The sequence below is a fragment of the Cotesia glomerata genome, linkage group LG1 (genome assembly GCF_020080835.1).
Source record: "Cotesia glomerata isolate CgM1 linkage group LG1, MPM_Cglom_v2.3, whole genome shotgun sequence".
In the NCBI taxonomy this organism is placed as follows: domain Eukaryota; kingdom Metazoa; phylum Arthropoda; class Insecta; order Hymenoptera; family Braconidae; genus Cotesia; species Cotesia glomerata.
In genome coordinates, this window is record NC_058158.1 from 8268693 (window position 1) to 8293285 (window position 24593).

At 27.8% G+C, this 24593-nt stretch overlaps 2 protein-coding genes across 4 annotated transcripts in view; both read right to left on the reverse strand.

Moving 5' to 3' along the window:
* Positions 1 to 745: 745 nt before the first annotated feature.
* LOC123269406 (probable serine/threonine-protein kinase kinX) lies at positions 746 to 3252 on the reverse strand. The gene is made up of 4 exons (XM_044735096.1): positions 3108 to 3252; positions 2892 to 3022; positions 2443 to 2686; positions 746 to 1425 (listed from the first exon to the last, which is right to left on the reverse strand). Exons 1-4 carry the CDS (start codon positions 3219 to 3221, stop codon positions 781 to 783), a joined length of 1134 nt encoding a protein of 377 aa, XP_044591031.1. The 5' UTR covers positions 3222 to 3252; the 3' UTR covers positions 746 to 780.
* A 10149-nt stretch (positions 3253 to 13401) lies between these two features.
* Positions 13402 to 24593, reverse strand: part of LOC123260075 (transcription factor Ken) — a 48442-nt gene continuing 37250 nt past the window's right edge. Inside the window, exons 3-7 of one of the 3 annotated variants that reach the window (XM_044721008.1) lie at positions 16635 to 16925; positions 15943 to 16118; positions 15608 to 15844; positions 14426 to 14717; positions 13402 to 13961 (exon numbers count right to left, since the gene is read on the reverse strand). In XM_044721008.1, coding sequence (XP_044576943.1) covers positions 13500 to 13961; positions 14426 to 14717; positions 15608 to 15844; positions 15943 to 16118; positions 16635 to 16922 — 1455 coding nt within the window. In that variant the 5' untranslated portion in view covers positions 16923 to 16925 and the 3' untranslated portion in view covers positions 13402 to 13499. The remainder of the gene's footprint in view (positions 13962 to 14425; positions 14718 to 15607; positions 15845 to 15942; positions 16119 to 16634; positions 16926 to 24593) is intronic. The other 2 variants (XM_044721024.1, XM_044721017.1) reach the window with 2 other exon arrangements.

The window sequence follows — 24593 nt, forward strand, 5'->3', positions numbered from 1 at the left end:
TAAATCTTCCAATCATCCATAACATTTATTATTTATTATTTATTATTTAACCTCATACTGCTTTCAATTTAAAAGTATTTTGTTCTTTTATTTATTGTTTTACTATGCAAAATATTGGCCACGCTCATTATTTATCAATCGTAAAAAATTCTTTTTTTTTAGCTTGATTTAGTACTCAAACATTTTTAATAATAGAAAAAAAATAATAATAGTAATTTAAAATTCTCAACAGTAAGTAGAGTTTTTATTTATGAACACGGAAGAAATTTATTGCAAATTTTGTGGTAATTTTCACTGCCACATTGGCTGCAAGTAATTTATTTTAGATTTTTTATGATGTGTTAATTTAATAACACATTTTTTCATTATTTTCAGAGCAAAAAAATATATGTATTATTTATGTAAGTACTAAATAAATCAATGAGCAATATAAAGTCTCTAAAATTTTTAAAAATATGTTTGGATAGAAATAAAAAATCATTATTTAAATAAATAATTTTTATGTAACAATTTATTCACATTTTTTTCTTTTTTTTTTTGTACATTTTTTAACATTAATTTTTTTAAAACATTTTTTATTTTTTATTTTTTATTTCAACTCTTTCTCTCCATCATTCAGTCTACACAAACTAAATACGTAATCTAAGAAAGTAACATTGAACTTGACAACCGACCGGTTTTATAATCTCATACCGCTAGTGAGAACAGTTAATCAATGATTAAACATTACTTATACTTTAAAATTCGTGCTTAAAAATAAAATTAAAAATAACCAATCAATCAAACTTTGTTCTCATTTTTGAGTTCCTCTTTTGGCGTATCCGCTTGAGAATTGGGGGCTTGTTCTTCGGGCTTTGAATCAGGTGTCTCGGCAACAGGTTCCAATTTCGGTATTTCGGCAGCAATTGCCTCCGCTTTCTCCGTGTTGTTTTCTTCTTTTTCAATTATTTTTTCTTCTTTCTCTTTCTCTTCATTTTTCTCCGCGCTTTTTTTGTAAATCACCTCCGGAACTTTAACCGGAGTAATTTTATCCTCAGACTCCTTATCAGTGGGCTCGTCTTTAACCTCTTTAATAACAATAGCTTCTTTCTTATCGGCAATTATTTTTTTTTCCTCATCTTCTTTTCCTTCCTCAATTTTTTCCGGAGCGTCAGTTTTTACAGCTTTTACATTAACAGTAGGCTCTATTTTTTCAACAGGCTCCTCTACTTTTTTTTCCGTGTCTTTGATTTTATTGACATGCGTCTTATCAGGCGTAATAGCTGACCTCAACTGTTGAGGAGCTTCTTCTACGGGGATGTCTGATTGTGGAGGTGCTATTGGCTTTTCAGTTGATCCCAGAGAGTCTAAAAACGCACAATCTTCTTGATCAGTTTTTACGAAGAAAGTTTTTGATATTTTATATTTGTCCAATACTCCGTAAGCCTTTAAAAAAAAATAATAATAATAATAATTATTATTATAATAATAAAATTAATAAAAAAAATTGATTTTTATTAATATAATATAAATACTAATAATGTATAACTTAATTCATGAATTGAAAACAACCCCCACGAAAAAAAAAATATAAAAAATATGTATAGTAAATATATTTTTAATAACTAACTTTTGGCCGATTTTCATATATATTTTAAATATATTTTAGATATATTCAAAATATATCTTAAAAGACATAAAAAAAACATAGCTAAAAATATATTTTGAATATATCTAAAATATATTTGAAATATATGAAATATATATGAAAATCGGCCAAAGGTTAGTTATTAAAAATATATTTACGATACATATTTTATAGATTTTCAATATATTTTTTATGTATTTCGAAATAGATTTTTTTTATATTTTTTTTTCATGGGGTAAAATTCAATAATAAATTTAAAACTATTTAGAACAAATTTTGTAAAAAAAATAATCTTGTGAAGAAAAAGTTTCTCAAATATTTACCAAACAATTGTAAAGATTGTAAGATTTGAATTATAAATGTCCAAATTTTAAGTAACTGCTCAGGATCAATAATTTCCAAGTTAATCAGAATTTTGAAACCGGCAAAAATTTTAATTGAAGAAAACAATATTTAGAACTAATTTGCGACATATTATTTACTGACGACCTACCCGAAAACATTACACGAAAGACTGATCAATATCGTAATTATTGAATTTACATCATAATTAAGCTATGATGCAGACAATAATTCTAAAACGGCTGCAACAGTAAAACTGTTTCATTAAACGAACTCTAAAAAGAGTAATATTGAGGTTATTACCACTTCTGAGTGACAATTGAAGCTTATTAAAAGAGCTTTACGATGCATTTTACCGAATTTTAATATTTCGTCTAGTTCAGTAATTATACCAAATTAAAGTAGTAAAAATATCAATTTTTACGATTTTCAAAATTTCAAAATCCTGTTATTTTCAAATTAATATAAATTACCTGTTGTAAAACGTCGCCAGGAGGAATACGCGCTCGTGTCATAATCCAGGCGTTTTGTGTATGAAAAGGACCAATACCATTGCAATTCCATAAAACAGCAAAATTCTTGTAATCAGTTTCTAAGATTACATAATTTGTTTCCGGTGTTAGTGGCACAGTTGTGTATCTAATATGTAGTTTTCCTTCCTCAGCTTTAGAAGCCGCTGGTTTTATCTCACCCTCGAGAACACGTTTTATTCCGGTACTAAACACAAACACAGATGAATAAATTTATGAGCTGTTTAATTATAAATTATAAATTATTTTACTAAGTGTGTATAATTATGATATGATAATATCTTATTAATAAAAGATGAAGTTGTTATAAAAGTGATAAGTTAGATTAAACAACGATTAATGTTTCATTTTAATGGCTTATGACTTAAATAATAAATTAAGCAATTACTTACAATCTGTTGGTAACTTCATTGCTCACACGCAATTTATTATCATGACCGCGGGAGTAATTAGCCATCACGCAACGTGACACTACTTCTGAGAGTTGAAAATATCTTTCGGCTTCGTACCACGTTCCTAGAAACTGTAATAATAATTTAATGAATTATAAATAAGATTATTCCAATAAAAATACGGCGATAATGAAGAGTAAATATAATTATAAATACCTTTCCGATATCAAAATTAGCCATAGGTACGTAATCAGGACACCATCCTAAGCTAGGTACCTGAGCCCTGACCGCAGTCAGGGCAAACGCAACAAGGAGTATCTTCTTCAGCATATTTTGTTGATCTGGTGTAAGGATGCTCAATCCCCGTGGCTTTTATATATTATCCAAAGAAGGCGGGGTGCGTTGACCGGACACTTTATTCCCCCATACCTTCTTCTCGTCCTTTCTATACATATACAGACATTTATATACAGATATATAAAATATACTAACAAGCTAACTACCAGGTTGGGCTCCAGGTTAAGCCAAGTCCCATCGACATTACCGCAGTCTTAGGTTACGGTACCGGTCTTGAGTCAATCGGCCAGCAAATCCTTCATGCACGCTGCACTTCACTTCACTGTCTTCTCAATTATCAGACAGTAAACAATCCGAGCTACGGATAGATCCTAAGCAACAGCATACTCATCTCAGTCTCGAGGCTTCATTGTTTTAAGAGAATAGAGAATTTTTTTTTAGATAATATTTCCATATGATTAGTTGTGCTTATTGTAGTACAAGAGAATGGCAATGTCAAGAAGATAAAGTAAATATACTTAATAAGTGGAGCTCCGCTTATTTTAGCTAGAAGTTTTTTTTTAATAATAAAATTTATTTGTTAAATTAAGATCTAAAAAAAATTTTTTTTCTAATCTTTATTATTAAGAGAATAAGCAAAATTTTGTGGACAGTGTATTTATATAATAAAATGGGTTTTTATGGTTAAATTTGGTATCGTTGGAAAAGTCTTGACCTGGAGTTGTGCCTTTTCAAGGTTTTATATCATTCTCACCAATAGTCAATTTATGATGATAAGTATTTAGGCTGCATTTGAAAATGCTCTATCTCTAGATACATAATTGAGAAATGACCTTGTATCTCGTGAACTATTGACATTTTTAAAGATATAAGCTCATCCCGATGTTACACTCCTCAAGACCTTTCATTTAAGTACCCACATCAATTTTTCATATATTTATATATATTATATATATGTATATATCAAAAATATATCAAAAATGCATGTGGGTACTCAAATGAAAGCTCTTGATGAGCGTAACATCGGGATGTATAAACACTGAAAAAAAAATTAACTTGAATCAAGAGAAAAATTCTTGAACTAAGAAAATAATTTTAAAGAGCTTCATTGTCTTGAATCGAGACGAAAAATTCTTGAATTGAATAAAATTTACTTAAACCAAGAAAAATTTTTTAGTTTAAGAATTTTCCTACTTAAATCAAGAAGATGAAATTCTTCAAAATTATTTACTTGATTCAAGTAAATAATTTTTTCTGTGTATCTTTAAAAACGTCAATAGTTAAAAAAGTACAGTGCAATTTAACAAAGGTTATTATTTAATAAAGTAAAATTTTATTTATCCATAGTTCACAAATCTCGGCAGTCACATAGTGACTGCAAGGTTGCTAGTAAGTAATTAATTTAATTGTGTTTTTAAATGATAAATTTAGCAGCTACTTACTTGTTTATATTCACAAAATTAATCATAAATGGTATTTCCTCGAGTAAATAATCTACTTCTACTATAATCATTTAAATAATTTTCTCGGCGTTCACGTGCCCTTTTTAATAGCCTCTATTGCTCAATAGTCCAATGACCTCTGTAAATAAAGTTAATTATCAGCTGAAGATCTTAACATCTCTACCGGTTATTTGAGAATATTATCATAATTACAAGGACACATGACGCGTTATTTATCTATCGAATTAACGGATTTAAAAAAAAAAAAAAAACGTACGTTTATTACATTCTAATAGTTTTGGAGAGGTTCTAGCCCGTTAATTTGGGAAAGCTACGCGGCAACTTTTCTTTTTACTATTACGGATGTCCAATTTCAAAACACAGTAACTGACAATTTTAGGATTCTTTTTTATTTTTCTTATTAAAAAAAAGTTTGCGCGCCAAATTGATATAAAATTTGATTTATGAATAGAATATACTTGAATATAAATATTTCTAAGAAAAATTACTTGAAATTAAGGTCTAAGAGTTATTTTATTTTATTTTATTTAAATAAACAAACCCAACGGCCTAGGGCCATTAACAGGGTTAATAATACAACAGTTAGTATATAAAAAAATTTTTTTTGATTTATAACAAGATGACTTATAGCTAGCATAGTGATTTCATATTTAATAGAATATTAATATTAGTATTAATTATAAATATTAATTATAAATATCAATATTGATTATAAATTTAATAGATAGATTGCTAAATGAGTAGACCATTGATTTGTTAGCAATTGCAAACCATAACAAAAAATAATAGTAATTGATAAAATTGAAAAGAAAAAATAATAATATTAATAATAAGAATAATTTACTATTTTTTCCGAAGATCGGTGTTTTTACTAATTAAAGAGTTCTATATTTTCAAAGCCATTAGCCCCGATCCAAATTGATGTTAGACTAATTTTAAATTTTACATTAAATTTTTATTTATTAAATTCTTTAAATTTTAATTTTTACTTATTATTTATTTTCACCACATTATTGTCGGTATGAGCACTCATACCAACCTTGGGTGAATATATCTAACAATTAAAAATCTTTATTTTAATTTAAGATTAAGCAAATTAATTAATAATAATTAATTAATAAGAATAATAATAATAATTATAAAAGTTGTAGCAATTGCACATAATTAACACTATTAAGTTGATATTTTGCCAAGTGATGCTGTTATACAGCCACTAAGTTAGTTTGACAGCACCAGGTGTAAATAATTATTTGATAATTAGTAACAAGATTATTTTGTTCAAATTAAAGCAAATTATAAAAGTAATTTAAGAGCGCAAATCTTGTATCATGTAATATACGGGCCTAATATCACTCAAACTCTCAAATAACAGTATTATTATGCAACAATACTGAAAAAAATCGTGAGTGTGAATTTAACAGACACCTGATAATTTTTTAATAATTTATAAACAATTTAATTGGTAGAGAAGTTTTTTCTATGCAATTTTTTAGATTTTTTTTTACAATTATTAAGTTAAAATAAATCTACAAATTCTCAAAAATTAGCTGTCTGCTGAATTCACCTTCATAAGAAATCAGGTATAAAAATTTTCCACACAGTAAAAAATTTTGCGTCAATGCGTCAAAAAATTTTTATGTTAAATATTTAACACTTTTTTGTATTAATTTATGACAGTAAATGTTAAATTTACACATAAAAGTGTTAAATATTGAATACAAAATTTTTTGACGCACACTGATAGAAGGATTTGTTTATATTTAATAAGATTTGTTAGCTGTTAATAAATGATTTTTTAACATCATAGAATTTAATAAATATTTATTAACAGTTAATAAATTATTTATTAAATATGATTGATTAAATGTTAATAAATATTTATTAACAGTTAACAAATATTTATTAACAGTTAATAAGTAATTTATTAAGTACAATTTATTAACTGTTAATAAATATTTATTAATGGTTAATGAATATTTGTTAACTGTTAACAAATATTTATTTAAAATAAAAAGCTAAAATAGCAATTTTCTTTTGACTCTTTTTATAACCCTACAGCTGGAATACATAATAATAATTAAATTCACTGAATAAATTACCGTTTTTAATATTTAAAAATATAAAAAATAATTATGAGCTGTGATAGAATTTGGTATTATACAATAAACGTTATTATAATGTAATATAATTAATGCAAATAATTTATAAAGATGATTTTCATTTACAAGCAATCTTCATATCATATGACATTGCAAGCGAAATAAATTCACTCAACAAAATATTTAATAGCTATTAATAAATATTTGTTAACTATTAATAAATACTTATTAACTATTAATAAATGTACTTTCCTCCTAAATAAATATTTATTGAATGTTAAAAAATATTTATTAAAATTTAATAAATGAAATAATTATCTTCAAATAAATTAAATTATTAATAGTTAATAAATCCTTCTATCAGTGCAATGACGCAAAATTTTTTACTGTGCAGTTACTGTGTTATAAAATTGGGCAGCCGACTAAAGAACCGATACAATAGTTGTTTGATACTTTGGAGTGATGGAATTTTTCCGCAAAAAATCCCCGAAGATTATACGGCTCTTAATATGTTGTTTGTTTACCTTGAATATACTTTTACTTATTTTTTTTTTATTTAAGAGGTTAAGATCGCGTGTCGTGAAGAAGAAACGCATGGTGATAAAAAATTACCAGTCCTGGAGAGTATATTGAACTTTTGCGGACAACCTGGTACGCTGGTCAAAGCCCTCTTGTCTCTTCTCTTCGCTTCTTGTCTTGTCTTGCTCTTCAAGTTTAACTTTATGAGTGTGTGTAAATTATCATCCATATAAGACAACTAAGCATCCGTCTTTGTAAAATTATGGCTTTAATTTTTAAATTTATAAATTATTTTTCTCTTAAGGAAGCCTGAGTTAAACTTTAGCGCATAAAATCGTTGGATTGAAATAATTATCAGTGAAAAGAAACGAAGGACAGCGAGTTTCTTGGAATAAAAGTTCTAATAATACCCCACTGGGGTGTGCGATATTTAATTCAGCAGTATTGCAAATAGAATTGCACTTGTTGATTCGTGGGATGTACCAGTAGTTCCATAAATAGCTGAGATTTATACAGGACCGACTGGAGCTCGAATAGCATAATAGAGTACAGGTGGCCGGTGCTCTTGCCCTTCTAAGTGGGAGAGATACAACAGGAAATCAACAATATACAATGTACACACTAGTGTCAGTGTCTGTGACTGCTAGCTCGTGGGACATTAATTATTTATCGTGGAATCGTTACTTGCATAAAATTCTCCTCTCAATACCGATCCAAGTTTCGTGTAGTGTGCTTTGCATACACTTCTATGCTTCGCTGGAGTTGAGCCCGCTGTTAACGGTCTCTACTTTTTTTTCTTCCGACAGCGAGATTAACTATTCTTAACCGTTAGACAGACGAGCACTAAATTAATCAATTCATCATAATCACTTGCAATTGACTAATTTTTATTTGTTCATATGTGAGCTTACAATTTTTTAGATCCTTAATTGCACTATTAGAATTTTTTGGGTTTAAAATTAGGATTTAAACGCTGATAAAAAATTTAATTTATTCAAGAAAAAATCTTTTTAGTTTATTTAGAAAAAAAAAATATTTATATTATTAAGAGAATAAGAAAAATATTGTTTCCGGGATAGTCATATGATAGAATCAATTTTTTAGTGAAATTTAGTGTCATTGCAAAGGTCTTGACTTGAATTTGTGCCTTTTAAGGTTTCATTTCATTCTCACCGAAAGTCAATTTATTATGATAAGTATTTAGGCTGCATTTAAAAATATTCTACTTCTAGATACATAATTAAGAAATGACCTTTTATCTTGTGAAATATTGACATTTTTAAAGAAATAACCTCATTCCGATGTTATACTTATCAAAAGCTTTCATTTGAGTACCCACATCAATTTTTCATATATTTATATATATTACATATATGTATATATGAAAAATATATCAAAATTCATGTGGGTATTCAAATGAAAGCTTTTGATGAGTATAACATCGGAATGAGAGCTTATATCTTTAAAAACGTCAATATTTAAGAAAGTACAGTGCAATTTAACATAATTAAGAAATGACCTTGTATCTTGTGAAATATTGACATTTTGAAAGATATAAGCTCATCCCGATGATACACTTATCAAGACCTTTCATTTGAGTACCCACATCAATTTTTCATATATTTATAAATATTACATATATGTATATATGAAAAATATATCAAAATTCATGTGGGTACTCAAATGAAAGCTTTTGATGAGTATAACATCGGAATGAGCTTATATCTTTAAAAACGTCAATATAAGAAAGTACAGTGCAATTTAACAAAAATCATTATTTAATAAAGCAAATTTCTTATAATTATAGTTAAAAAGTCACGAAAGGTTAGAAGGAAAATAAAATCGGTTTTTTTAGTGAAATTTAATATCATTGCAAAGGTCTTGACTTGAATTTGTGCCTTTTTAATGTTTCATCTCATTATCACCGATTGTCAATTTATTATGATAAGTATTTAGGCTGCATTTAAAAATACTCAATCTCTAGATACATAATTAAGAAATGACCTTTTATCTTGTGAAATATTGACATTTTTAAAGATATAAGCTCATCCCGATGTTACACTCATCAAAACCTTTCATTTAAGTACTCACATCATTTTTTGATATATTTATATATATTATATATATGTATATATAAAAAATATATCAAAATGCATGTGGGTACTCAAATGAAAGCTTTTGATGAGCGTAACACTGGGATGAGCTTATATTTTTAAAAACGTCAATATTTAAGAAAGTACAGTGCAATTTAATAAAAGTCATTAATTAATAAAGCAAAATTTTAATTTTTTATAGTTCACAAGTCTCATAGTGACTGCAAGGTTGATGGTCTTTCATAAAAAGGAAAAATTATTAAATTAAAAAATATGATTAAAGAATTTTTCTAACTTAATTAAAAACAATTTAATCCTTCAATTCAAAATTTTTCTCTTGAATCAAGTAAGTTTTTTCATCAGTATACAATTTTCTTTAAGTAAATTATTTGACAAAAATATAAAGAAATCATTTTTAAAATTAAATATTTTAGTTAATAATTTATCACTAGAGTAAGCAAAAAACTTTTTAAAAGGTCAATAAATAAAATAAAACGATTGTTTTTTTAATTAATTTATTTTATTATAAATCTATGAATACTAAGACAACATACGAAGATAACTTCGCTTGTAAAATACTTAACAACTACATTACTTTTACCCAGATGTTCTTAATTATAAATAAATCAATAAAATAAAATTTTGAATTCATCCCCTTCTTTCCACAGTTGAAATAAAATAAATTTCGGCAATTATTAAAATGAATCCTTTAAAAATAAATGTTAGAAAAATTAAAATGAATATCTGGGTAAAATAAATTTTTAATAATAATATTTATATTTATATATATACAGTAGTTATGTCGTTAATCGACACTGTGAATATCTCTACATAGTAGGTACAATCTAAAATTGTTTAGGTTCAAAAGAATCCTAGACTCAAAAAAATACAAACAAAAGAAAAAACCACTTTTAAGAGCTATAACTGCGTGTTAACGTGCCTGCGAATAAGATTACAAATCTCGCGTACTTCTAAAACAATAATAATTTATTTATTTATTATTTACTATCACATTGTGTTTATTGTGCGAATATTTAACCTGCTCTGTTATCATACACTTCGGATCAATTTAATTCTTCACATCAAAATAAAATCATACTGAAATAAAACCAATTTAGACATTTAATTCTTTTAATTAATAGATCAAACGAGAATGCATAACAAAAAAGTATTACAAAGTTTTAGAAAATTTTATTAATCATCAATTTATTTTTCCTTTAATTTATATATATTAAATATGTGTACAACGATCTGTCGTAGGCATCGTATGTAAAAATCCACAAGATTTAACTCAGGTCTCGTCGCTTTTTTTTATCAAATTTCATCTTCCAAATAGCATTTTTCGTTTACAGTTAAAACAAACTCAAAATAACTTACTTATCCCTCGAAACGGTCCTACGAACATATCTTTGGTGTACTGCTTCGGAAGATAAAATTATTATTAATATTATTATTACATATAATTATTTATTATGTGCACTATTGATTATGCATTCTGCGGGGGTATTTCGCGGCACGATACGTTTTTTTATTCAAAATTCTTGTACATTTTGCCTCTATTAATTTTTTTTTTTATTAATTTAATCATTTTTTTACGGCCAATTTTTTTGTACAGAAAATCTTATAAAATACAATTTTTTTCTTACCAAACAAAATTTGTAATTTCAAAAGTAATAAAAAATTTTTAAATATCAAGAAAAAAATAAAGACACCATTTTTAAAAAAATTTAATATTTAATTTTCTTGAATTAAAAAAACAAGACCTCAAAAAAAAATTTTTGATTTAAAAAAATTTTTGAAATATATTTACGGAAAGAACAAGATAATACTGGATATCATCCAGATTATATTGAGTGAAAAAAAATTTCAGATAGTAGCTAGTATAATCTAGATTACAATGAGTGTAATCCAGATAACAATCAGTATAATCCAGATATCACGCAGTATAATCTGGCTTTTTTTTAGCTATTACAGTGATAAAAAAATTAACTTAACTCAAGAGTCAAAATCTTGAACTAAAAATGCCATTTTGAAGAAAATGATTTTTTTGAGTCAAGAAAATAAATTTTTGAGACAAAAAAAAATAACTTAAATCAAGAATAATTTCTTGACTCAAGAATTTATTTTTTTGATTCAAAAAAATTATTTCCTTCAAAATAATATTTTTGGTTCAAAATTTTGGTTCTTGAGTCAAATTAATTTTTTTATCAGTGTATCTGAAATTTTTTTTCACCACAGATATCACTGAGTATAATCTGGGATGATATCCAGTGTCATTTTGTTCTTTCCGTGTTGTACACTGATAGAAGAATTTCTTAGCATTAAAGAAAATTTCTTTGTATTTAAAAAATATTTCTTAGTATTTAAGAAATATTTCTTAGTATTTATATTTCTTAGTATTTAAAAAATATTTCTTAAATACTAAGAAATATTTTTTAAATACTAAGAAATGATGTTTAAGAAATGATTTCTTAGTATTTCTATATTTCTTAGTATTTATATTTCTTAGTATTTAAGAAATTTTTCTTAAATATGAAGAAATATTTTTTAAATATTAAGAAATGATATATAAGAAATGATTGCTTAAATACAAAGAAATTTTTTTAAATACTAAAAAATCCTTCTATCAGTTTAAAGGAAAAAAATTTTTTTTTTCATAAAATTTGTGTCTTATTTAATTCAAAACACTTAAAAATTTTTCAAAACTTTCGCTCCGATTTTTACATTAAATTAGTAAGACATTCTTCACAAAAAACACGAGGCAAAAGGGACATGTTGACAAATAGAAAGAGAAAAGGCCAATTAATTGAAGGCACCTGAAGATTTATAAAAAAAACTGACGTCCTGCGTCAAAGTTATGTCACCGTAACAATTAATTATTCGGGCTTACTGCTAATAATTTATACACATATACATACATAAATAAATGTCTATATATGTATATAGATGCCTATTGAACTCTACGTTTACTTAACAGCTAATAAATTAATTAATTACTAAATTAACCTGCCTATTTAATGAACGTAATTATTAAAGTGGGCATACTTTCGTACACACTTAAGCCTATGAACACATGAAATCACTGCCCAATCGACCTAATTTGGACCTAACAAGGCACGTATGTCGCATGCAGGTCACAAAGTTTTACAATAATCTAATTGAATTTATTAAAAATAAAATTATTATTTAAATGAAAATGATTTATTGATTAAATAATAATTAGCAACAGCTTTATTATTTTTATCATAATGTGAGGTTGTGAATTCGGTGGTTATCATTTACTAATCTGTTATTATTATTTTCATTATAAATTTGTTAATAAAAATAATAATAACAATAACAAAAAAAGACTCGTTTTAAAAATTAAAAGCTCACTACTGTTTTAAAATGAGACGATAGGCAGGAATAATTACTAACTACTTAAGACGAAAAAATCGGTGGAAAGTCGGTTGGTCCCTTTGTATAATCATTATTATAAATAAATAATTAATAATGTCCATTTATTTTTGTTTTATCTAAAATTATGTAACATTATTTACAAGAGAATCTTTACAATATTTAAACATCTACAATTTAAATGTTTAAATATATCAATAATTATTATTATTATTAATTATTATCTCTATTTTTTATTATTTATAAAACTAATTATCTCATAAATTAATTGCTCAAACAAGTCATATATCCTTCGGAGATTTATAATTAAATCTGTTGGTAAATGAATTTAATTATTTATTTACCATCTATTAATCTATTCAATACTTTGTTTTTTTTTTTTTAATTTATTAAATTATTACTCTTATTAAATTCCACTTTCGCGTGATTAATTGTTTGCTCAATCTCAGATAAATATAAATTTTAAAATAAATTCATTAATACAATGAATTATATTATATTAATCTGAGGTAATTAATTAATATCTCGCAATAAATAATATTTGAGTTTCAATTTTATTGTCAATGTTTATTTAAATAATTAAAGATCTTACCGGTAATATTTATTTTATCAATTAAAAATAAAAATAAATACTCATCCGTACGTTTAATACGTAGGAATTACGAGGGTTAATTTTCTTTTTTTTTTCGTACCGAAAAATAATTATTAATTAAAAGTACCGGTAGATCTTTAGTACTGTCGTTAGTCGTGAAGGTTTTTACTGAGAAGAAGATTGTTGTGCGGTCCGGAGAGATGTCGTATGAGTTCTTGGAGGCTGTCGAAGCTGAGGGAGCAGAAGCAACAGGTGAAGGTATTATCCGGGGCAGCTATAACGCCTCTGTGTACAGAGCAAAGGTGCTTCAGGAGGTGAGCTTTTTGCTTGAACATGGCGACACAGAGGCGACAGGCGAATGGTTTCTCGCCGGTGTGAACTCTCAGGTGAGTCTTTAAGTTCCAGGACATTCCGAACTGCTTGCCGCAGTAGGTACATCGGTACTCGCGAACTGGCGTGCATTTCGGCGGGTCCTCGGCCGAGGGAGGTGGCGGGGCTCGCGCTGGAGGAAGAGTCCAAGCACCCCATGGTGGCTCCAGGCCCGCCGCCGACGCTGGGTCTGCGCTGGGCGGCCTGTGAGACGCTCCTGGAGGCGTTACTGACCTGTCCTGCTAAAAAAACAAATTTTTTTATTAACTGACTATTTTTTTGTCAATTAAAGAGATCCAAGCGAGGTAGTAAAATTTTTAAAACTTCCTGAAAATTTTTAAATTCAATCTACGTAGCCTAATAATTAGTAAAAAAATTAAAAAACAGTAAGCTTCCGGGATATTTAATTAATGAAATAATTAGGTTTGAAAATTGTAATTTGTACATGTAAAATGGAGATTCCGCCAGCCGTGTATTTGGTTAAGAATTTAATACAATTAATGATTTAAAAAAAAATTTATTTTCATTGAATTTGATTGAAAAAATAATAAGCATTAAAATTAAATAATTAAATAAAAAAAAATTTTTTTTAATTAATTTTAAGATGCACAACAAAAGTATTTCTACGTATTATTTTTTATAGACATTTTTTACACTAGCAGGGTACTTGGATCTCTTTAATAAATAAAAAAAAAAAAAAAATTACCAGGTAGGGTGGAGCGGAAACACTGAGTGGATGTGGGGCAGCGAGTCTCCTCGGTGTCTCAAATCCCGGATTGAACGGCACGAATGCCGGGTTTTGTGCAGGTGCATTATGGAATCCCGGTCTACGTTTGCGATGAGGTGTTACGACATACGCCTCCGCTGGCGGCAGAGGTATCTCCTCGGGTTTTCTTTTTCCCGGCTCTAATCCGAGAGATAGTCGCGCTGCTAATTGTCTTCGTCTTTCTTCCGCCTCTTCTAGCGACTCTCTCCTCTCTAGCAGCATCTTGTCCGACCTGAAGATATCAACCGATCGGTAATTATAAACCTTAAATTCTGTTTCGATAAATGTCATTGAATAATTGCGCACGGAAAAAAGAAAACTCGAAAAATTACAGTATATAATACAACATAGCGCTTCGAGATGAAAACTGGAAAAATTACAGTTTCAAATGTAATTATTACAGATCCTTTATTAAAGAGTTAATGTGATGTTTTCATTGTTGTCGCTTTTCGTTGCTATGGTGATCACTATGGCAACGGTTACTATGACAACGGTTACCATAGCAACGATTACCATAGCAACGATTACCATAGCAACAGTTGCTATGGCCTGTTACCATAACTACGGTTACCATGGCAACGGTTAAATATTTATCCTTTATTAAAAAGTTGATGTGACGTTTTCATTGTTGTCGCTTTTCGTTGCTATGGTAACCACTATGGCAGCGGTTACCATGTCAACGGTTACTATGGCAACATTTATTATGGCAACGATTATCATAGCAACGGTTACTATGGAAACTGTTACCATAGCAACGGTTACCATGGCAACGGTTATCATAGCAACGCTTACTATGGAAACTCTTACCATAGCAACGGTTAAATATCAATAAGTAAAATTTATAAAAATATTTAATAATTTAACTGTCGATAATAAGCATTTTGACAGAAGCGCGCAAAGTGAGCTCGATTTTCTAGTTTTATAAAAATTAAATTGTAGAATGTAATATTTACATTGAAAGCTCTGAATATTAAATTAAAAAATTGAATTTAGAAAAATATTATTTCAAACTGTAATTCTTCTAGTTTTGATTACGACGGGAGTTTTACATTTTATACTGTAACTTTTCGAGTTTTTTTTTTTTCGTGCGTGTATAATTTTATTGAAAAATTGAGTGCCTACCGCAAGTGGGAAAGTTCATGGGACCCATCACTTTTAGTCGAGGTACCGGAATTTAGACTAAGGTTTACTGGATCCGAGCTATCCCTCCTTCTTGGTGGCTCGATACTGCTCTCACCATTGTCTGTCAATATTGCGTCACCTTCAACGCCCTCAACATCGACATCCTGCTCTGGATCATCATCACAGCCTTCACTTTTTATTAGCACGGAACAGCAGTCCGCTGGATTATTCGATTGCCTATTTGAATAATTTTATTTATTAATAAATAAATTATTTTTATTGAGTTTTATTTGGATGTAAAAATAAAAATATCTTTATCAATTGGTAATACTAACGACCTGCTGTCATACTGAGACTCATAACTAGAACTCTCTTGACTTTCAGAAGGTTGTGGTGTTGGTATCCTTAATGAATCAGAATCTGTTGACGTTTGTGGTTGGTTTGGATCAAATGATTCTGATTTTATTTGTAAGAGTTCAAATAATTCTCTCAGAGGCGTTAATTCTGACGACTGAAATCATAAATAGATACTCATATTTAATAAGTTCTCAGAAATTGAATTTTACATAGAAAAAAATGTTTTTGAATCAAGTCGACTTTCTAATTAGCAAATTGTCTAACTCCATTTTAGAAAATCTTCCATTTGTACGAAAATACAATTAGTTCGAAATTCATTATCACTTTAAAAAACCATTTAATATTTAATAGAGGTATAATATTTTGGTTAGAATCATTCAAATAAATTATAATCGAACTATTACTACATCAAAATATCAAAAAATCACCCTCTAAAAAATAAGGAGTTAGACCAATTGCCAATTAGACCGTCGAAGTATATAATTTTGAAGAAAATATTCTTAATTTGAGTAGAAAAATTCTAGATTTAAGGAAATTTTTCTTGATTCAAGACAATTACCCTCTTCAAAATTATATTCTTGCTTCCAAAATTTTTCTCTTGAATAAAATTAATTTTTTTTTCAGTCTACGATTAAAAAGCGAAATTAAAAAATTATTAAAAAATACATACGGGTATGAGAGCTTCTCCATTGTAAAGAAACTCAAGTAGGTGAGTAAGCTGTGTTCTCCTGACACCAGACAGATGGACAACGTGGTCCAGCGCCGGGTTGCGAAGAAGACTAGCCAAAAAGGGACTAGCTGCGGCCAATACGACCCTATGAGCCCTGACGACGGAGCCGTCGTCGCAGGCCAGGGTCACGTCGACATGACGATCCCCACTGTACCATGCCCCGACCTCTGCAGCCAAGGTTGCGGGATGTTTCCCATAATGGAGAGTTAGTAGACCGTCCGTATACATCTTCTGCAACCGATAACCATTATTGTTAAAATGGATTTTTTAATTACTTTTTTTTCCATTGCATTATTAATTATTATCGTTAAGCAAAAGCTATTTAAAATTTTATAGAACAGGTAACAAATTATATTAATAACGGATTTTTGGATAGTATTATCATTAGATAACAACCAAATTTTATTTGAGAAAATTATAGTTTAAGTTTTTATAAGAATATTTATTACTTATATTTATATGTAAAATGTTAAACCTTGAAAATAAAGATTTTTTATAAAACCAAAAAAAATCCGTAACCGATAATGGCAATTTAATGTAGCTATGGTTTTTTTATTATTGTAAATTTTTTCATTGCGCCAAATATACAACTACCAAATTAAATAATTTAACTAAAAGATGTGAAGAAAAAATTAACAATATTTAAGAAAAATTTTACATTATTTTTCAATTAGAGTAAATTGATAAACACATCATTAATGATAATTCAAACTAAAAATATTATAGATTGTTTTTTTATTTAAGGGTATTATTACTTATTGATGTACGACTGTAAAAAAATCTGTAACCAATTATTAATTTTTTTATCGCATTAGAAAATTCCTAACACCTCATTCCGGTCCTCAATTTTATCTTTTAAGATCTATCGATCAAGTTTTTTATTTCTTTTACCTGCTACTTAAAAATTTGTTTTTGTTATTAATTTATCTTCTAATTGAGGAGTTGTGCAATCGAGGAATTTGATGTATTATATATAATTATTTTATGATACCACGATCAATGATAGATGATGAACAGCGAGGAATGTTATTCAAGAAAGCTTAAATAAAAAATAGATAGAATTTGTTGTTTATTTCTTTTTTTTTTTTTTTTTTATTACCGAGTGATGTCAGAAACTAAAACAGAAAATGAATTATTCTGGCGCCTGTCACTTATGATCTTCATTCAAAACACATACTTCTATTATATTCTTTCAACATCATAATAAAATTGTTCTACGTTTCATCAAGGACGATTATATAATCACCGGAATATTTTTCTAATAATTATTATTTCATAATTATCAACTCATAAATGATTACATAACATTCGAATAAATTATATCAATTTATAAGCCTGCAAGTAAATATTCTACTAGAAAATTTTGTTCCTTTGTTATAAATTTTTATAAATTTATAACAAAAAAATTGTTATAAATTTTTTTAAATTAATAATAAAAAAATCTTACTTCTAGTACAGTAGTTGAAGAAAATTTTAAAAAAATAGCTGACGCGATAAAAATGCACCTGCTTGTTGAATAACCAGAAGGAAAGAGAGAAGATAACGCAAAAGGAAAAAAAGAATAATAATAGAAGAAAAACTCGGCGCTCAATATGAAAAGTTTAATTCTCAGCGCTTCAGACAACGAGGACGACCTTCGATCAGATTGGAAAGGGGAGACCTTGGGTAAGAGTCACGAAGCGGCGTCACACTCTTGTAGATATGCAGTTTCATGATAGTTTCTGATGCCCGCATACACATACCGTCCATCTCCAACAAATAACTATTACATCGGCATCACCGATCCGGGAAACTCAACTATGAATAGAACTCTAACTTGTTGTCGTTGTTTAAACACTCCAACGCAACTAATTTAAATTCAACCGATACTTTTAAAACATCAGCAGAAAAAAAATCCAAACACGTCGTGAATTAAGTGAGAACCTTCCTACACACAATTTTTCATCAAGGTGAGCTGAGGGATCCAGTCATGCTACGCTGAAACGGGAAGTCCGGGTAATGAGGACTTACTACTACGTTTTAAATTAAATCCCCTGATTTGATGTCTAATTGATTCAACAAATGCTTCATTTATAGCTAAATCTTTTCAAAGTTATTTTGATGTATTAATAAATTAATTATTTAAACCTCTAAAAAACATTTTTCATTAATTCAATTTGTCAAAAAATTTTGCTTAGATTTTTTTAGAAAATTCAAAAGTCTACGAAAAAAAAAACTTGAAAAATTACATCAAATAGTAATAAGTTTCCCTTATTCAAAAGTAGAAAAATTACAGTTCGAAATAACATTTTTCTTAATTCAAACTTTGAATGTTAATTTTCAGAGCTTTCAATGCAATATTTACATTTTACAATTTAATTCTTACAAAATCTGTAATAATTACAATCTGAAATATTTATATTTTTCTTTCTTCCGTACATAAAAAAAATTTTATTCAAACTTTTTAATGATAAATATGAATAATTGTATTATACAAAATGAAAACCTTCATTATTAAATTAATAAATTAATTATTTAAACCTTTAAAAAATTTTTTTATTAATTCAATTTGTCAAAAAATTTTGCTTAGATTTTTTTAGAAAATTCAAAAGTCTACAAAAAAAAAAACTTGAAAAATTACATAAAATAGTAATAAGTTTCCCTTATTCAAAAGTAGAAAAATTACAGTTCGAAATAACATTTTTCTAAATTCAAATTTTAAATGTTAACTTTCAGAGCTTTCAATATAATATTTACATTTTATAATTTAATTCTTACAAAATCTGTAATAATTACAATCTGAAATCTTTATATTTTTCTTTTTTCCGTACATAAAAAAAATTTTATTTAAACTTTTCAATAATAAATATAAATAATTATACTATACAAAATGAAAACCTTCAACAAGTAGAGATTTTTCTGAGAAATAACGAACAAAAAATAAACAACAATAGATAAATCAACATTAATCATCATCAATTTAACAGAGCAAAATTATAGAAAGGAATGATATTATAGCTCAACTGGCTGTTGCTCTTGAAGATACATTAAAAGAAAAGTCCTTGAGTAAGAGTTACAGCTAAAATGATCATGATCACACACACATAGATAAATGAAATATATTATTTATAAAGACAACTATAGACTACATGAATACGTAATGATAGAGAGGAAATCGCTGAATAAGGAAATTGTTGGTACAGAGTAGAGTTAAAACGTATATAAAGTGTTGTTTATTGTAAGTGTGTTTAAGTAAACCCATTATATATAAATATATAAATATATAACCAATACGGTGACTTGACTTGAAGTTCAGGGTCATGCGGATGGAAATTACGTCGTTCGGTTCTGCAATCTCTTTCTTTTATTCGGGCCTTGACGTTCTATTCCCGCGTGCGTGTTAGATCATGCGCGTGGTACGCAACCACTAGTGCTAGTGGGGGGCAGAGCTCGCGGATTGGCTGCCCCTCTCCGTGACTTTCATCGATCCCATCTCTGACTAGCGCGTTTTTATAAATAAAGCCACTTTTACCAAGATAAACAGGTGCTGCACTCTACGGTGGCATTGGTCGCTCTGCAGGTGCACACTCAACTCAACTGTTGGTAACCATATAAATTACTCCTGGCCTTATCTGCCCGACTAGACTTAACTCCTCTCTTCTTTATTAAACACAAGCACACTTGATGATGAAAGATAAAATACTTATATTTATGCAAACGCGAGCGATAAAATATCGATACCGTAATTTCATTTCGCGACACAAGAGGGCAATTTAAGTAACTATCAATACCACACAATAGACATGTATGTAATCTATACACTGATAGAACGATTTGTTTATAATTAAAAATATTTTTTAATATTTAACAAATCATTTATTAGAGACCACTTTTTTGTCTTTAACGAATATTTCTTAGCATTCAAAAAGATTTATTAATATTTAATAAATGAATATGGTAAAAGCCCCAATTATTGACGGGGGTCTAAATATTGACACCCTAAATTATTTTTAAATATATTAAATTATCTGTAATAAGAATAACGATCAAATAAATTTTTATTAAATTCTAATTAATTAAAAAATTGAAAAAAATCACTTTCAGTTCAAAATATTAAATATTAATTATTAAAAAAAAATAAAGTTAGCACCAGTTCATCAAATCAGCTCACGAGCGTCTATTTTCTTAACAACTTTGGTTAGAAAAGCATTTTTTTTAATTGCCGAGTTTAAATTAATTTTTTCATGTAATTATATGATCTATTTTTTTTTTTAATTAACAATATATGAAATATTTAGAAAATTAAATAATTTAAATTAATTGTATGCTTTATAATATTTAAATAATGGAAGTCAATAACTATAGTTCATAATTTTTATGGTGAATCCCATATTGACAGCCAGTCAACAGCGCTATGATGCCTTTTTTTTTAAGTATAAAATACGTTACGCGATTATACACAAGGCTTTTAACTGTCAAATAACTCGCCGTGTTTTGGTGTTAAATAAGTTTTTGAATAAATTGTTATATTTTTAATAATAATTAATCATTCATGGAAATTATTATTAATTAACTTTAATAATATTGATTACTTTATATCAAGTTTTGATAAATAAGAATATAACCAAATGATTCGACGCATGCGCAGCAGGGGCGTCAATAATTGGGGTTACGGTACTTCAATATTTAGATCAATCAGTTTTTTAACCCGTCAATAATTGGTGTATCCATATCATCTATTTAATTATTTAAAATTAATTAGTAAATATTACTGATTATCATTTTAAAAAAAGAAATTGATTAGTTAAAACATTACTTAAGATATTACCACAAACAAAATTCAACGATATTTATATTTGATTGCTTAAAAAAAAAATGAAATCATAACTTCGTCTCTTATAGCGTCAATAATTGGGGCTTTTACCTTATTAGATTTATTAAATACAAACAAATCATTTTAAATACTAAGAAATATTTGTTTTTAATAAGGAAAAGTGGTCTCTAATAAATGATTTGTTAACTATTAACAAATATTTTTTAATACAAACAAATCCTTCTATCAGTGTATTAATAAATGGAGAGCCGGTTTTTTAGCCCGGTTATACTGCGAAAACTACTGAACCGATCGGAATAATACTTATACCATAAGATGCAGCGTGTTTCGGAGAAGGTTTTAGTATATGATATGGTGGTGATTACTTATCCGGAACTTATATTTTTTTGACTTAGAAATAATGAATTTTTATTGTAACTAAATTTATTCTATTCAATTGTCATTTGTTTAAAATAAATTTTTTAATTCTATTGGTTATGTTTATGGGTGATTCTCTGTAAGGATGTTTTTTGCTGTCCCAGGCATTTTTTTATTAGAAAAATTGCTATTTTGTTACTAAAAAAAATTTATTACCAAAGTAAAAAAACATTTCTATTTGGAGCATTGAAAACTAAAATGAAATAAATTTTGGTTTTTTTGCTATAAATTCGTAAACCACAGAAATAACAGCCCCCTGGGCTGTCCCATTCCCAAAATTAAAACTTTAAGATTAAATTTTAAGTTATTCGTCCATAATATATAATTTGGTCCATAATGTTTATAAACTTAATTAGTTAACTAACAATCTTCTTCAATGAAAAGTACCGAAAATTAATTTGTTTCATTAAATTCATTAAACCAAAGTTTGTCCCAGGCATTTTAAGAACAGTCCCCTGCCAAAGCCAAAAAAAAAAAAATCCAGCGTGTTATTTTACCTTTTGTAAGGTTTATTAGGATCTAACTAGCCTTGAGTTAATAACCATAGGGCTGATAGCGCTTTATCGGCATTTTATTTAGTGTCAAAGCACCGTTTGTGCTGGAAATATGTGTCTCGGCCACTTCAAAACTCAGTCCCCTGGCAACTATTTTTATTTATAATTTATTTATAAAATTGGATCCATAAGTCTTAATATTATTCTAATTAATGTAAACATTCATTGAGAACTTGAAAAGTTGAATGCATTGAAATAGTTTACTTGATTTTTCTCAATTTGATAAAAAAAAAACAGTCCCCTGGCAAACAGTCCCCTGTCATTTTATATGGCAAAAGATACACAAATATCGAAAAAGCAAAAATTAAATCGGCTGTTTATTTATTATGATTAAGCTGATAGTTTTGTAGCCCTTGTTAATTTTTTTTTTTAATAAAATCAAAAAAAATTTGGTCGGACAATTTTGTACAAATTAAAGACGTCCTTACAAATAATCATCCTTATATACTAGGCAGATTTCTTCACTTATAAGACCTGCAATTTCTTTAACTGAAACTTTCAATGCTCATTACAAATTTTTTTTTTTATATCAATTATTATTAATTTTTGTAAGAAAGACACGGGAATGTTATAATGATTGCACATTGAAAGTTACAATTAATATTAGCTAGAATAATTACATGGATAAAAGGTGCATGTCAATTTGATAGAATTGGGAATCTGTGCAAGTCAAAACAATACTCTAATTAAATTTCAAGTCTAAATCTAAAAATGCAATTCTATAAAGCGCCGGCGAGTAACAGCTAGTAAACAATATAAGTATGTAAATTTAAAATAACCGATTGCTGTAATTCGTAGTATAATAATAATGGATATTATCTATCGCAGTTCACTGTAATTTAATATAATGTCTATATAGATTGTTTTACCTTTACATAAACCATTATTGTTTCTATTGAGATTTAATATACGATTTTTCAACGAACTAATATTTCACCATGCCAACAAATGTAAATTGATTACCGCGAAAATGATAAACGTTTGACATTAAATTACATTTGAGATAAACATATTTGTGGCGTAATAATAAATGACAATCCCTCGAGGAGTATCGGCCTTTCGTTTTTTGTTTTTCTTTTTTTTTTCTTTTGTTTAGTTATTAATATTCAGATATATCTTACTTTGTTTCTATTTGCTTGATTATTATTTTCTTATGCATAAATATGTGTATATATATCAACTCTCACGTGTCCGTGGGCGCATGAGTAGTAACTACACGAGCAAAAACAGCCACCTGTTGATTAAACGAAGCTATTACGAGCAAATCTCGTCCCTCGTCTCTAGTTATAGCCGTATATCCGCATAAGGACGATGGGCGCGATTTATTAAAATTATTGCGCTCGTATAATGTCATGACAAACATTTTAAATGAATTATACATATACATATACATATATAATATATACGATTCAAGATAATCTTTCTAACGTATATAATACCGAGCATGACAATCTATCGATCACTGTTAATCTTTTTATAAATATATGCATGGAAGAGACTGTCGTCGGGTCGAATCTAGGTCTGTCAGTATATATTTTATTTAAGATATCTCGTGATAACGAAATAGAGAGAAAGTCTATGAATTCTAATAAATATTTAAATTCTTGATCGTTTATTTATCTGTTTATTTATTTATTTACTTATTCAACAATTTCGGCAACAATAGCGTATTAGTTCGCCCGTACTTTAATTTTATTTACTTGCCGTTTAGCTTAAAAGTGTGTACCTAATGTTGTATGTGTACGAAGACTCTCTCAGCGCATTATAATCTCTGTCGCTCGTCGCTCAGCGGACGTTACGATCTATACCATTGAATCGAACAATGGTGAAACTGGGTTACGCAAATGTCGAGGCTGAAAAAAATTAAAATGCGTCGCTCGGGCCGGCCTTACCACTTATATGTATGAATGCTCATGCTTACGTACATTTTGCCACGCGTACATCACTAACAATGTGTACTTACACATTAAATACCATCCATTTTTTCTATTATCGATTGCTTCCATTTTTCACTCGTAATTCATAAATTAACTCTATTTAATAAATCCAGTACTCGTGGAATTTTTTTCTTCACCCTAATTACAATCTCTACACAGAAAGAAAAATTTATTGACT